Source organism: Nansenia antarctica (genome assembly GCF_963989245.1).
Source record: "Nansenia antarctica genome assembly, chromosome: 2".
Lineage (NCBI taxonomy): Eukaryota > Metazoa > Chordata > Actinopteri > Argentiniformes > Microstomatidae > Nansenia > Nansenia antarctica.
The window spans coordinates 26,953,774-26,968,879 of record NC_137675.1 but is presented as its reverse complement, the minus strand read 5'-3'; the positions used below and the strand labels follow the sequence as shown (position 1 = coordinate 26,968,879).

At 45.4% G+C, this 15,106-nt stretch overlaps 1 protein-coding gene across 1 annotated transcript in view; it reads right to left on the bottom strand.

The window, feature by feature from the left end:
• LOC308150029 (microtubule-associated serine/threonine-protein kinase 1-like) overlaps positions 1 to 15,106 on the bottom strand; it is a gene marked incomplete at both ends in the record, with an annotated part of 93,067 nt that overhangs the window by 33,017 nt on the left and 44,944 nt on the right. The window contains 10 exons of the mRNA XM_080522901.1: positions 2,496 to 2,605; positions 2,831 to 2,953; positions 4,345 to 4,446; positions 5,296 to 5,461; positions 7,345 to 7,477; positions 7,989 to 8,127; positions 9,624 to 9,832; positions 11,198 to 11,274; positions 11,904 to 11,968; positions 13,946 to 14,078. Coding sequence (XP_080379027.1) covers positions 2,496 to 2,605; positions 2,831 to 2,953; positions 4,345 to 4,446; positions 5,296 to 5,461; positions 7,345 to 7,477; positions 7,989 to 8,127; positions 9,624 to 9,832; positions 11,198 to 11,274; positions 11,904 to 11,968; positions 13,946 to 14,078 — 1,257 coding nt within the window. The remainder of the gene's footprint in view (positions 1 to 2,495; positions 2,606 to 2,830; positions 2,954 to 4,344; positions 4,447 to 5,295; positions 5,462 to 7,344; positions 7,478 to 7,988; positions 8,128 to 9,623; positions 9,833 to 11,197; positions 11,275 to 11,903; positions 11,969 to 13,945; positions 14,079 to 15,106) is intronic.

Here is a 15,106-nt window from a genome sequence, read left to right as displayed (position 1 = left end):
AAGGAAAGAGAGGGTCACAGAGAGAGGTCCAGACAGCCTAGGGAGGTTGTGGCATAGAAATCAAAACCGAGGTGGATGAGGAGGAGAGGGGGATGAGGAGGAGAGGGGGATGAGGAGGTGAGGGGGGTGAGGAGGAGGGGATGACCATCAGACATCATTAAGGTCTGGGAAAGATAAAGAGAGCAGGATGATACAAGAGGGCCACTAGGGAGGCACACAAACAGTACAGACAGAAAAACGAGGGATAAATCGGGCAAAAAGGAGAGGAGGGAGAGCAAAAAATGCAAAGGGAAGAAAGAAAGAGAGAAAGAGAGACTGGGTCATGGGTAGAGACAGGTCCAAACAGGTGCAGACAGAAATAGAGAGGGATGAAAAGGAGGCTGGGTCATAGACATCAAAGGAGGGGGTGAAGACCAGACAGTAGGAGGAAATGAGAGTGGTCAGCACTCAAGTTGGAAAAGACAATCAGGGGGGATGGTGGATTTGATCATATGGGGACAATTTTAGCATCCCCACAGCGTCAGTGACTTCAGTGTCAGTGACTTGGTAAAAGTGTCATTGCCTGTGTGCGTGTCCCCCCCCTCGCCCACAGTATTTTACTCAATATGCGCAAAACTAAATGTTAAATAGCAGTAATACCACGTTCATTGATAAAATTACATAAGGGATGGAAAGGGGGGATGGCAGTTTTAATAGGGGGATGATTTTGACTGTTTTTATTTCAGGGGGGATGCCATCCCACCTCATTCCCCCTCAACTCGAGTACTGGGTGTAGCACACTAATGCGCACGCCATATCATCACAAGGTTCCTAGTTCGATTCTGAACCTCAAAATATCCTGCATGTCATCCCTCCTCTCTCTCTCTCTCTCTCTCTCTCTCTCTCTCTCTCTCTCTCTCTCTCTCTCTCTCTCTCTCTCTCTCTCTCTCTCTCTCTCTCTCTCTCACCCATCCTTTCTGTCAATCTCTACTGTCTCTATCCTACATGTCATGCTTCCTCTCTCTCACCCATCCTTCCTGTCAATCTCTACTGTCTCTATCCTAATAAAAGCAGAAATGCCCTAAAAATAGAGAAAACATATTCTGCATGTCATCCCTCCTCTCTCTCAACATCCTTCCTGTCAATCTCTACTGTCTCCCAATAAAAGCAGAAATGCTCTACAAAAAGAGAGCTATACAATATTACGTGACAGGAACTGGTGGAAAAGTCCTCAACTAGGGCATGGTCATTTTTCTGTTTTTTCCCAATTATGAAAGTGCAGATTGTAAGCTTTCAAATGATGTGTCATACACTGAAATCAGAAAAATAGTCAAAGAAGACGATTATTTAAATGTTGGTGCACCTCAAACCAAACACCGGAGAAACTCGCTCTGAATCCAAATACACGCAAAACAGCTGCTAGTAGCTAGCAGTTAAGAAGGAACATCGCTATGAACATCTAACATCATCACAACATGCTGATAGAACATCAACATGCTAAAAACACATAACTACAAATCATTAGATTATCACACAGTCCTTGCTTTTGCACTCGCCCTAAAACGTATGGCAGACGATACAGTGAATCCAATTCACAAATTATAAGTATTTAGTGATCCTAAAACTGTTGTTTGTTATATCGAGAGGGCTCTTCAACACTTAAACCTTCGTATGAAAAAACTAAAAAAACTAAAAAACTAAAACTAAAATGTTAAAATAAGCTTTTTGGTCATTTGCGCGACTTGTGAATTGCCGACATGCAGACCTTTTCACCAGACCGTGTCACATATAACAGAACAGACAGAGAAAAGAAAGGGATAGAGATACAGAGGGATGAAAAGCAGAGGCTGGGTCATAGCCAGAGAGAGGCAGTTTGACCTGAGAGGCAGGTTGACCTGAGAGGCAGGTTGACCTGAGAGGCAGTTTGGCCTGAGAGGCACTTTGACCTGAGAGGCGTTCGAGTTGCAGTTTGAAACAGAGAGTCTAGAAAGTCACAGCCAGGCAGACAGACAGACAGTCAGACAGCAGTGTACCGTCCAAAGAGGAGAGGAGACAGAGAGGTGGCGACAGTCAAATGAGAGATCGATAAAGAGACACAAAGAGGAAAGAAGACATGGTGAGGGTCACAGAGAGACGGAGGAGAGGCGGATCAAGATAGAGGGAGGGAAAAGGAGAGGGAGAGAAGAGGAGAAGGAGGGAAGAGGAGAGGGAGGGAAGAGGAGAGGGAGGGAAGAGGAGAGGGAGGGAAGAGGGAGGGAAGAGGAGAGAGAGAGAAGAGGAGAGAGAGGGAAGAGGAGAGAGAGGGAAGAGGAGAGAGAGGGAAGAGGAGAGGGAGGGAAGAGGAGAGGGAGGGAAGAGGAGAGGGAGGGAAGAGGAGAGGGAGGGAAGAGGAGAGAGAGGGAAGAGGAGAGGGAGGGAAGAGGAGAGGGAGGGAAGAGGAGATGGAGGGAAGAGGAGAGGGAGGGAAGAGGAGAGGGAGGGAAGAGGAGAGGCTAGAGAGGGGCAGGCGTCCTGACCTTGCTGAAGCGCGGCGAGCAGGAGGAGAACTGTCGGATCTCCACGGGCTCGTCGTCGTTGGTGTCATCCTCGTCATAAACGTTGACGTGGCGATAGCGCTCCGAACGCGCTGAGCGAGGACGAGAGACAGATATGAGTTATCATAGCTATCAGCAAGAGGGCAGAGTTACAAAGCATGACACAGAAACAAGCACTGACACCAAGTTCACTCTTCTCAAATAAGTTCTAATACTTGGGGAGAACCATTGCCGGCTTGACTGGGTTTTACCATGAGAGAACTACAGTATAACTGAGTGAGTGTGTGTGTGTGTGTGTGTGTGTGTGTGAGACTCACTGTCGAAGTAGCTGGTGTCCTCTTCTGACTCCAGGTGGGGTATGAACTCTGCCTTCTGTCTCAGCAGACTGTTCCAGTCCAGCTCTGTGAAGAACGAGTGCTGCTTCACCTCAAAAGCGCCCCCTGGTGGCACGGAGGACAAACATCAATGTCAGCTTAGAGAACGCACCAGTACGGCCCATTCTCAACTGTTAGAAACTCCAAGAAGAAGAAGACGAAGACGAAGACGAAGACGAAAACGAAGACGAAGACGAAGAAGAAGAAGAAGAAGAAGAAGAAGAAGAAGAAGGAGAAGGTGTACGTTTATTGATCCCAGAGGGGAAATTATATGCCCCCCCCCCGAGACAACACACACACACACACACACACACACACACACACACACTCCCAGGGAGAACAGAGCTCTGGGCTCCCCCTCAGGCAGAGCAGTTAGCGGGTTAAGTGCCTTGCCCAAGGGCACAACAGCAGTGGTAGGCACCTTAGATGTGATGCCAGCAACCCTCCAGTCACCAGCTCACCTCCGGCTCCCTCCGGGGGTGGGGATGGAACTAGCGACCTTCCGATTGCTGGCTGGCCTCTCTAACCTCTAAGCTACCTGCCGCCCCAGAAAACATTGGAGGAGGATATCTTTCTTTTCCTTTAAATACGTTTTTAGGGCATTTCTGCTTTATTGGGATAGAGACAAGTAGAGATTGACAGGAAGGCTGGGTGAGAGAGAGAGGAGGATAGAGACAGTAGAGACTGACAGGAAGGAAGGGTGAGAGAGAGAGGAGGATGGAGAGGGTAGAGATTGACAGGAAGGATGGGTGAGAGAGAGAGGAGGGGTGACAGGTAGGACAGGTTGTTGGCCTGACTCCAACCAGGGACCCTGCGACTACGTGGCTCACAGCTAAGTGAGCTACGCCACCCAGGCGCCCCGGAGGAGAACATCTAAGAGGAGGAACCTAGCTCTTCTCCTCCTTTGAGTAAGGAAATGTGAGCCTCCCACTCTGCTCTATTGTTAGGAACTTGGTTCCTCGTTTCCACTCCTCACTCCTCCACTTGTCTCTGTCACAAACCCGAAGGTAGTGGCAAAAAAGGGAGTCCACAGCACACATGTTTAAATTAAACAACTTTAAGTTTTATTATACTAAATAAGCAAAATAAACTAAATAAAATGTGTATAGGAATATGGATAAGAATCAGTAGGGTTAGGACTAACAATAGAGAAAGGGGCGTCTGTGTAACACAACGAAGGAACAGTGTTTACAAAAAACAAGCGACACTGTGTATATTTAGAACATAATATGCTCTAAATACATGTTCTAAAATATACCCAATGTTGTCGTTTTGTCTCTTAAACACTTGTTATGGGCGGGTGGTTTCACACAGGGTATAATTACGGCATCACACCACACAGACTGGGGGAGAGAGAGAGAACAGCAGAAAGGTGAGAAAGAAAGAAAGAAGGGGAGGAAACAATGAGAGAGAGGAAGAGAGGAAATAGCAGAGGGCGGTTGGCGTGTTTAGGGTACCTGTTCCCAGTCTCATGAGGGGGTTGGTCTGCAGCAGGGTTGAGATCAGCTCCTGGGCGTCGGCGGGCAGCGACTCTTCACCGTCCGGCCACACGATATCATCTGACATGAGAGAGAAGAGAGAGACAGGGTTCCTACAAGTTTCAACTTAAGTCCAATTTAAGACCTTTTTAGACCTTTTTTTAGACCTCTTTGAATATAATTTTAGACCTATTCGCGACACCATCTGATAGCTTTTTGTCATCCTCGAGGTGATGAAATGAGGGATTTCACTGCCACACAGACAAAAAAGGAAGCAAATTGGCATATTTTTGGTTCCAGCTTGATTCATTTCCGCTGTGAATAGATAATTTTCACTCATTTTTAGACCGAATAACTGAAATGTAAGACCTTTTTAGGCCTTATAAAGGGCCTTATAAATCGGATTGCTGAATTTTTTACTTAAAGGCTTTTTAAGACCCGCGCGGGAACCCTGTAGAGAGAGAGTGTGTGTGTGTGTATGTGTGTGCGTGCGTGTATGTGTGTGTGTGTGTGTGACAGACAAGGACCAGAGAGCTCTAAGTCAGTAAGCCGCCTTGCGGTCACGTCTTGCATCTCGTAGTGCACACGCACGGAATGACAGAAAAATATGCTCACAATCAGTAACCACGGTAACCGCTGAGGTGGAGATAAGCTGTTAACGCCCGAAATACTTTTATCTGTGCTCCTCTTTTCAGTACAGTTGCTGAAAGTTTGCGTAGCAAACACAGGTATTCAAAAAGGGAGAGGGAGAGAGAGAGAGAGAGGAAAGTCTGTGTAGAAAACAAGTATTCAAAAAGGGAGAGAGAGAGAGAGAGGAAAGTCTGCATAGAAAAAACAAGTATTCAACAAGGAGATATATATAGAGAGAGAAGAAAACAAAGTCTTCTAAAACTGAGAGGGCGAGGGACCAGAAGGGTCTAGAAGCCTCACCTGTGATGACCTGTCCAAACAGCTCCTCAGGCGTGTCTCCAAAGAAGGGCACGCAGCCCACCAGGAACTCATACAGGATGATGCCCATCGCCCACCAGTCCACCGGCTTGCCGTAGCCCTGCCGCAGGATCACCTCAGGGGCGATGTACTCCGGCGTGCCACACACCTGGGAGACACCAGAGACGGCGACCAATCAGAGTTGCCGTACCGAACACCCAATCACAATCACCCACCGCCCTCTTCAAACATATCCGTGCGGACCAGAAACAGGATTTTTATTGGCTTAACACTAGAACAGCCATGGGTGGGGTCGTTTTGACCCTGTGAATATATATATATATTTTTATATCTTTGCACTCAATCAAATTTCAGGACCCTCCTTTCATGACTTTTCCTAGATATGTGCGTTCTACCACACAGTATCTAGGCTAGTATAAGCTAGTATAGCAAAAGCTATTTTGCAGTTTTTTCTGTGTAGGAAGCAGGCTAATTTACAAGGCGGCCAACTAGTGGTCGTTGTATTTAAATAGCAGCTTCCCATGGTAAAGATGGGAAGATCTTATAGTCCACACACACACACACACACACACACACACACACACACCACCCCCCCCCCCCCCCCCACACACACACACACACACACACACACACTGTCCATCTCACATGACCAAGTACAGTAATGATCATAGCCCAGATTGTAATTGCCATCATCACAATTTGAGTAATTGGTGATGTGTGCTGGGGCCCTGACTAAACTCTGGAGGCATCATTATTACCAGCTGAGTGAGACACTCCTCTGATCAGAATCTCTACCAAAACATGAAAGGATCCATCGTTTGTTTCATGTGGAGATGTGGAGTTCATTACAAGCAAGCAGATGCTCGCTGCTCGGATGGGTAGAGGACATCCGACACACACACACACACACACACACACACACACACACACACACACACACACACACACACACACACACACACACTCACGCGCACGCACTCATGCATACTCACACACACAAACAGACACACACACACACACACACACACACACACACACACACACACACACACTCACGCACTCATGCATACTCAAACAGACACACACACACACACACACACACACACACACACACTCATGCACACACACACACACACACACAACACACGCACTCACGCGCACGCACTCATGCACACTCACACACACACAGACACACACACACACACACACACACACAGGCTGATTAAATACGGGCAGTTTAATTCAGTGCATAAACAATAACTATAATTGCAAAATGGGACTGAGATAGCATCTAGAGCAGTGATGATTCAGAGAGCATGAGGAAAACATTATGACTGGCCGTGTTTTGGGTTGGCTAACGATGTGTTGCAGCAGGGAGATTTGCTGTTTATTGATCCATGAAATCAACAGATCCTAAAAGTCCCACGCCACTATCAAATAACACAGAATCCAGCCTCCACACTCAACTCAAAGAGAACAAATCGGGTCAAATAAAAGTTCATAACTCATCATTATTCTGTATTTATTTATGAACAAAGCTACCTGTTTGGTGGCCTGGGGTGGTCCAGCGGTCTAGCACCGCGGTCTACAGTGCACACATTATGCCCATGTTGGCATGGGTTCAAATCTGGCCCATGCCCTGCTGACATGCCCTCTCCTTCTTACTTTCCTGTCTATATTCAGTATATCTGTCCAATAAAATGAAAAATATGAGTAGGACTGCCCCACTCAGGAAAACATAACCTTTAACACTAGAATGACTATGACCATAGTCTTTACAATGCTCAAGCTGCTACTTACACACAACGACCACTAGTTGGCCGCTTGTAAATTAACCTGCTTCCTACACAGAAAAACTGCTAAATAGCTGGATACTAGCTTATCCTGATGTGATTTTGAAAATGTAAGGATACTGGGTGGTAGAACGCACATATCTAGGAAAAGTCATGAAAGGAGGGTCCTGAAATGTTCTTTTCTCAAAGCTGTCAGCTTCTCATGGCTGTTCTAGTGTTCAAAATAAAATAAAGCTACCTGTTTGTCGAGGAACTCGCGGGCGTCCTTCTCGATGTGTCCCTCGTACAGGTTGGTGGTCAGACTCATCAGGCCCATCTTAGACAGGCCGAAGTCTGTCAGCTTGATGTGGCCCATGGAGGTGATGAGAAGACTGGAGGAAATGAAGAAAACATCGATCCGGATGAATGAATGAATGAATGGTTTAATGACCACACGACCAAGGTCGGTGGAATTTGTTGTCGGTACAGATGGAAAAGCTCAATACAGCAGTGTCAATTACATCAAACATACACACATTACACATGACTATCACAATGGACAATGTACACACATGTACCACAAGACAAAATCACAAGTCAATATTTACAACTTATAAAGTGCAGTACATCTGGCAGGGTTAGTGCAGTGAGTCAGGTGTTGAGAGTCCTTATAGCAGAGGGGAAACAACTGTTTTTGAAACAGGCTGTTTTGGTGGCCAGGGACCGGTAGCGCCGTCCAGAGGGCAACAGTTGAAACAGGTAGTGAGCAGGGTGGGAGGGGTCAGAGATAATTTTATTTGCTCTATTTGTGGACCAGGTACAACTGCCTGCCATTCCTGAGCAGTGTGTAGGGGGTAGTGTGCAATGAGACCACCCAAACACTAGGGGGAGTGACACACTCACTTGTCAGGCTTGAGGTCGCGGTGCACGATGCCATAGTTGTGCAGGTACTCCAGCGCCAGGACGGTCTCTGCGAAGTACATCCGTGTCAGCTCCACGGGCAGCGCCCCGATGTTCTTTAACAGGGTGGCACAGTCGCCCCCTAGGAGAACACAAGGATTCACTCAGTCTGAATGGGTTAAAGGACCTCACAGTGTGTGTGTGTGTGTGTGTGTGTGTGTGTGTGTGTGTGTGTTTGTGTGTCCATGCGTGCGTGCGTGTTTGTTTATCTTGGCTTGTTACATCTTCCTGCCCTAATCCTGCATTTGGCAGAGTCATGTCTGACTCACACACACACGCACGCACGCACGCACGCACACTTTTACTCTTCATGCCTGACTGTGTCTCTCTACATGCTAACAACCAATCTGCTACTGCCTGCTACAGCACTGGCCTAGCCGCCCCCAGAGCAACGTGTGTAGACGCTGCTATACCTCAGCCATATTGCTTTCATCTATCTGACTGAAATACGGCCTAAAATAAACTTCACCATACTCACTTACTACGGTCAGTTGGTATGAGAAAGCCCCAACAGGCCTATGATGCTGTAAGGTGTACCGTATATGAATATACAGTACAGTATGACGATACACATGTCTGTAAAATGTGACGGTAGCTGGTGAAAACGGTAACAAGTCGGCAACCAATCAAATTGTTTAGACTTTTATTCCGAAAAATGTTAATACATTTCCACATTGTTGAAAATCAATGACACACTCAAAATATTGCAATGCGATGGATTCGGTGAGTAATCCCCACTACTAACTAGTTAACTATAACACTACTTTACATTCTTAGCAGGCTCAGACAACATGCTGTGTTAGTTGACTAGCGAGTGTGTCATTGATTATCAACAACGTTGAAATGTATTTAACATTTTCTGAATAAAAGTCAGAACAATTTGATCGGTTGCTGACTTGTTCCCGGTTCCACCAGCTGCCGTCACAAATTATTAATCCTTTATTTAACCAGGGTAGTCATATTGAGACAGTAGCCTCTTTTTCAAATGAGCCCTGGCCAAGAAAAGCAGCACTTAATTAAAAAGACACCACATACAGTATAAAAACATACAGTTTAACAACAACAATATCCAACATAAAATAACAACAGAAACAGTGAGCAGATACCCTAACCACATGAATGAATGAATGAATGAATGGTCTTTATTGTCATTAATACAGTACAGGTACCATACAACGAAATTTAGGAGGGGGGGCTCCCCTGGTGCTTGGAAAAAGACTAAAAACAAGAGGGCCAAGGGTAAAATAAAAAAGGGAAAAGAGCTGGTTTACATAAATAAAGGCTATGTACACTATCTAATATACTATACTACTATACTATACAATAAAACACTGTGCTGTACTCTATGCTATGCTATAAATATCCTAACTTTTCCTATATCTGAACATAGATAACTTAAGCACATTTGCATGTATGATTCAAAGTCTCTGTAACATACAGTTTAAAGTCAGAGAGTGGAATGAACATGTAAAGTTTCAACTTTTTCTGAAGTACATTCCACGTTGATGGAGCATTGTAACAGAATGTAACAGAATCCAGAAAACAAAGTTTCTTGAGAAACTCATTCATCAGACTCACCCTCCACGTACTCCATGACCATGCAGAGGTGTCTGCGGCTCTCGAAGGAGCAGAACATGGAGACCACGAAGGGGTTCTCAGCGAAGGTCAGGATGTCTCTCTCTACGAAGGCCTGCTGGATCTGGTTCCTCAGGATCAGGTTCTGCTTGTTGATCTTCTTCATGGCGAAGCGCTGACGCGTCTCCCTGTGTCTCACCAGGTACACCGCCCTGGGGGGAGGGGGGGGGGGGGATGGAGAGGGGAGAATGGAGAAAGGAGGGAAAGTTCAGTCTACTAAAAGAGCCGCCTCGGGGGTCAAATGACCATAGTCTTTACAATGCTCAAGCTGCTATTTACAAACAACGACCACTAGTTGGCCGCTTGTAAATTAGCCTGCTTCCTACACAGAAAAACGGCAAAATAGCTTTATACTAGCTTATCCTGATGTGATCTTGAAAATGTAAGGATACTGGGTGGTGGAACGCACATATCTAGGAAAAGTCATGAAAGGAGGGTCCTGAAATTTGAAAAAACAAAAAAATCTATAATTGCACATAAAAGGGGTTCACATACTTTCAAGCAGCACTGTATATTCTCTCACTGTCACATGCAAGCTACAGCAAGTACCTACTTACAGCCTTTCTGTCTTCTCTATGAGACTCTACACTGGCTTCCTGTTAAGTTCAGAATAGATTTCAAGATCCTTCTGCTTGTTTCTAAAGCTCTCACTGGCACAGCACCACAATATCTGAAAGACTTTTTGCTAGCATATCAGCCCGATAGAGCTCTCAGGTCTTCTGACGCTGGTTTTCTCTGTGTACCACATGTACAAAAGAAGAGATTTGGTGAGGCTGCATTCTCATTTTATGCACCCAAATTGTGGAGTGCACTGCCAGTTTACATTAGGGATGCAACCTCAGCAAATGTTCAAGTCAAGACTAAAAACCCATATTTTTAACATTGCCTTTAAATGACTAAATAATTAAATTATGATTATATAATGATTGGAGCACTTTGAGCTGCAACGTTTGCAGGAAAAGCACTATACAAATAAAAACGTTATTATTATTATTATTATTATTATTATTATTATTATTATTATTATTACAGCCTTTTCCGTCTTCTCTATGAGTGGATACAGAAGGAGCTGAATTGAATACGGGCTGCTGTATAGGATCCATAAGTGCCATGGCTCTCATACTTACTGTGTGTGTTTTCTCTCTCTACTTTCCTTCCCTCTTTTCCCCTCTTGTCTTGTTTTCTCTCCCTCCCTCTCCTTTCCTATCCTCTCCCTTCCCTACTTTCCTCTCCTCTCTCCCCCCTCCACCCCCCTCCTCCCCCCCCTCTACTTTCCTCTCCTCTATTCCCCCCTCCTCTCCCCCCTCTACTTTCCTATCCTATCCTCTCCCCTCTCCCTCCCCCTCCTCTCCCTTCCCTACTTTCCTCTCCTCTCCCCTCTCCCTCCCCCTCCTCTCACCCCTCTCCTTTCCTCTCCTCTCCCCTCTCCCTCCCCCTCCTCTCACCCCTCTCCTTTCCTCTCCTCTCTTCCCCCTCCACTTACATATCCCTGAGTGGCGCGTCATCCCAGCACTCACCCATACGCCCCGTTACTGATCAGCTTGATGGTCTGGAAGTCTCCTTCACTGGGAGGCTTGATGGCTTTCATCTTCCCCTGGGAGGTTAAGCAGAAGAGGAGGGGTCACTTGTCATCATAATAACCGGGAATAACCGGGTTGTCAACGGACTTAACCGCAGCACATCATACAGGCCGTTCTAGAGTTAATCGCCTATTAGCCTAATTAGCCCAATAGCCTTTTTTTACATGTAGCTGATAGAAAACAACAGGTATAACCAGCACTCCAGTTGAGATGGCATCCCCCCCTGAAATAAAAACGGTCAAAAATCACCCCCCTTCTAAAACTGCCATCCCCCCTTTCCATCCCTTATGTCATTTTATCAGTGAACGTGGTATTACTGCTATTTCAACATTTTAGTTCTGCGCATATTGAGTAAAATACTGTGGACGAGGGGGGGGGCACGCACAAATGCAATGACATTTTTACTAAGTCACTGACACTGAAGTCACTGACACTGTGGGGATGCTAATTGTCCCCAAGTGATAAAATCCACCATCCCCCTGATTTTCTTTTACAACTTGAGTACTGGGTATAACGCATTATTACTTAGTACACAGCAAGCGTAACACATCTGACACTTCATAACGGCGTCATAATGCGTTATACCAGTTGGCATTACATTAGAAAAACAATCTAGAGAGTACATAGAGACAGAGGGAGTTACCTCAGCATCGTCCGTTTCCGGGGTGTGGGGTCCTTCGCTGTCATAGCTGTCCAAGCACACGATATCTGGACCAAAACACGGGACAGTCCACATACCATGAACACGCTAGCTTAGGGACAGTCCACATACCATGAACACGCTAGCTTAGGGAATACACTCTCAATACAAGATATTGCGTACGTCCATACACTATCATCATAGCCTGCAAAAGCACTGTTTATATGTTATGATAGTGAATAAAAACACTCTCAATAATGTATGATAGTCAAGTCAGTTATTCATGTCAGTTATCTGTCAGAGACAATAACAGGGTCAGGTCAATACAACCCCAGTCACAGTCAGGACATTCTTTTTGCATGTGTTTCTTTTTTTGGGATGGTACTGAATATGAATAGCACACTCAATACTACATCTTCCATCCACTGCCACCGAGGGCAATACTCATGCTATTTCTATTATTTGTTTTGTTTTTTACTACTACTATTGTACTGCTCAATTTGTCTCGTCTTATTTGTCTCCTAAAGCTATTGTCACTTTATTTCTCTTGTTACTGCAATGTCGAGGAACTGAATACTTGTATAAAATAGAAAGATGTAAGATATAACAATAAACTTGAAACATACTTATGACCCAAAATACAGTAACCACTCTCTTAACTCCATATTCATATACAGTGGGGGAAATAAAAAAAATCTATATTGCAGCTATTCGCATGAAAGTAAGTAAGTAAAGCTTTACTTATATAGCACCTTTCATACAAGAAATGCAGCTCAAAGTGCTTTACCACAGGGATAAAAACATAACGTGAATATAATAAAACATATACAAGCATTTAGCCCAGACTTAATAATGGTATTAACTCAATAAAACTACACAGCTAAACAAATTGTAATCCAATTCCAATCCACAAAAACATTTTTGGCATTTAGCAGACGCCTTTACCCAAATCGACTTACAACAAAATACATTTGACTAAGTAAGTGAAACATCTATCCATCAGTCATGGCAGGAAAAAGTAATCTACGCTCGGGTCCTGGGGCCATTGGCAGGCGTTGTGTTAGACGACTATGAGCATGCACTCACTTTAGCTAAAAGCATCAGCTGCATCAACAGCCTATTACTATTGTTCCTCTTTTCCTTAACTGTGAAAGTAAAAGCGGAGGCCACAACACAATGTTCCTCTTTGCAATTGGCACGGTATTTTGGGTACCTGTATAGTATTTTGGGTACCAGAGTAGGCTGACAAGTGAAAATTAGTGACATGTGTAATGTGAGCTGGACATTTGATTAGGTTATTGCGAAGTTCTTTATTAAACGGTTAACCTGAATCCTGGACGAAATTCAGTTGTTATCGTGAGTTAAGTCACCACACTGTCCTTGCACTTGCTCTCGCCGTGAGCTCTCTTCAGGATTACACTGGCTCTATTTTAAGACCTTCTGCTCTCCTCAGTGTGACAGCCATTCAGAACGCGCTCCCGTACATCCCTGTGTGTCCCTGCAGCAGCGGGGTAATGTAATGATAATTAACTACGAGGAGGAGGAGCGGGCCGGTTAAGCCTTCTTCTCCCCCAACACTAGAGCCACTCTGACTGAGTCTCTGTGGATAAGGGCTGAGTCCTGAGTGCCGAATGTAAACATGGCGCTAGCTTTTTAATTTAAATTAGACATTATATAAAAAACTCTCTCTTGAGGGATGAGGGGCCGAACGGACGGGGTGTAAAATATAAATATCGCGCTGGCTTTTTTATTAGACGCTAGTTACATAAAGTCGTGTGCGATTTTTTTTTTAAATTCTCGTCACCGTGGGTAAAACAGTTTCCATCCCTTCGGCGGGAAAGGACGGAAGGAGAGAGACGGTGTGAGAGTGTGTGTGGGTGAAGGAGGAGTGAAGAAGGTGCTGGAAGATCAAAGGGCGGGAATGGGAAAATGTCAAACCATTACTGTAGCTGTAAGATAAACCAGCCCCCGCCCCCCCCCCTCTCTCTCTCTCTCTCTCTTTCTCTGTTATCTCTTGTTCCATCCCTCTCTTCCCTCTCTCTCACCCTCCAGTGGGTCCCTGGTGAGTCCCAGCTGGCTGATGATGTAACGGGGGATGTCTGTCTTCATCAAGTGTCCCTCCTTGGCGTAGTCCTCCGCTGCCTCCATGAGGTGGTAGAACTCCTCTGGGTTGAACTCCTGCACAGAGGGGGACGACATAGAGTGTGACACCAAAGCTGTCAAGAGAGGGGGGACGACGACCATATAAAGTGTAACACAAATGCTGTCAAGTGAGAGGGGGGACAACAAAGCTGTCAAGAGAGGGGGGAACCATATAATGTGTGACACAAATGCCGTCAAGGGAGGGGGGACAACATAGAGTGTGACACCAAAGCTGTCAAGGGAGGGGGGGGACAACATAGAGTGTGACACAAAAGCTGCCAGTGTAGCTTAACACTAGAACAGCCGTGCCTTTTTACCTCCTAAAAGAGCCTCTGAGGTCAAATGGCCCTCTTTTACAATGCAAAGCTGCTATTCACACACAACGACCACTAGTTGGCCGCTTGTAAATTAGCCTGCTTCCTACACAGAAAAACGGCAAAATAGCTTTATACTAGCTTATCCTGATGTGATTTTGAAAATGTAAGGATACTGGGTGGTTCTTTACTCACAGGTAATCGGGTACTCAAATGACCCCTCATGGCTGTTCTAGTGTTAATACAGTTGAGAATCAATCTCTGAGCTGGAGACCAAATGGGAAGTCAATGATTTGTCCGATAAAAATCGCAGAAAGGATGTGATGATTATACAGTACACGCTGTGGATAACTGACCTTGACCATTATCATACCAGTATTCACTATCCCCGCTGCAATCAATGAACAGTACAATGTCCAATCTAGCACCTCTATACCTATGTGGTTTGAGAAACAAACACGGTCAGTGCTAATAAGGTCCTATAACTTTTTACTGCCCTTCCAATAATAGGCCAATACACCCCGATGAGTCTGCCCTTGTATGCTCCCCTCAGGGGATCTATTTCTTCCACGCTGGTGCTAGCAGGACCGAGAGGGAAATAACATTTCCATTAGACACCGGAGCCTGGGGCAGGCAGGAGGTTATTTCCTTGTTGGAATGTTCTCTTGATCTTGCCAGGTAGATATATAAGAGGAAGAGAGAGATGAGGGGGGGGGGTTGAGGGGGAGGGGAGGAGAGGAGTGGAGAGGG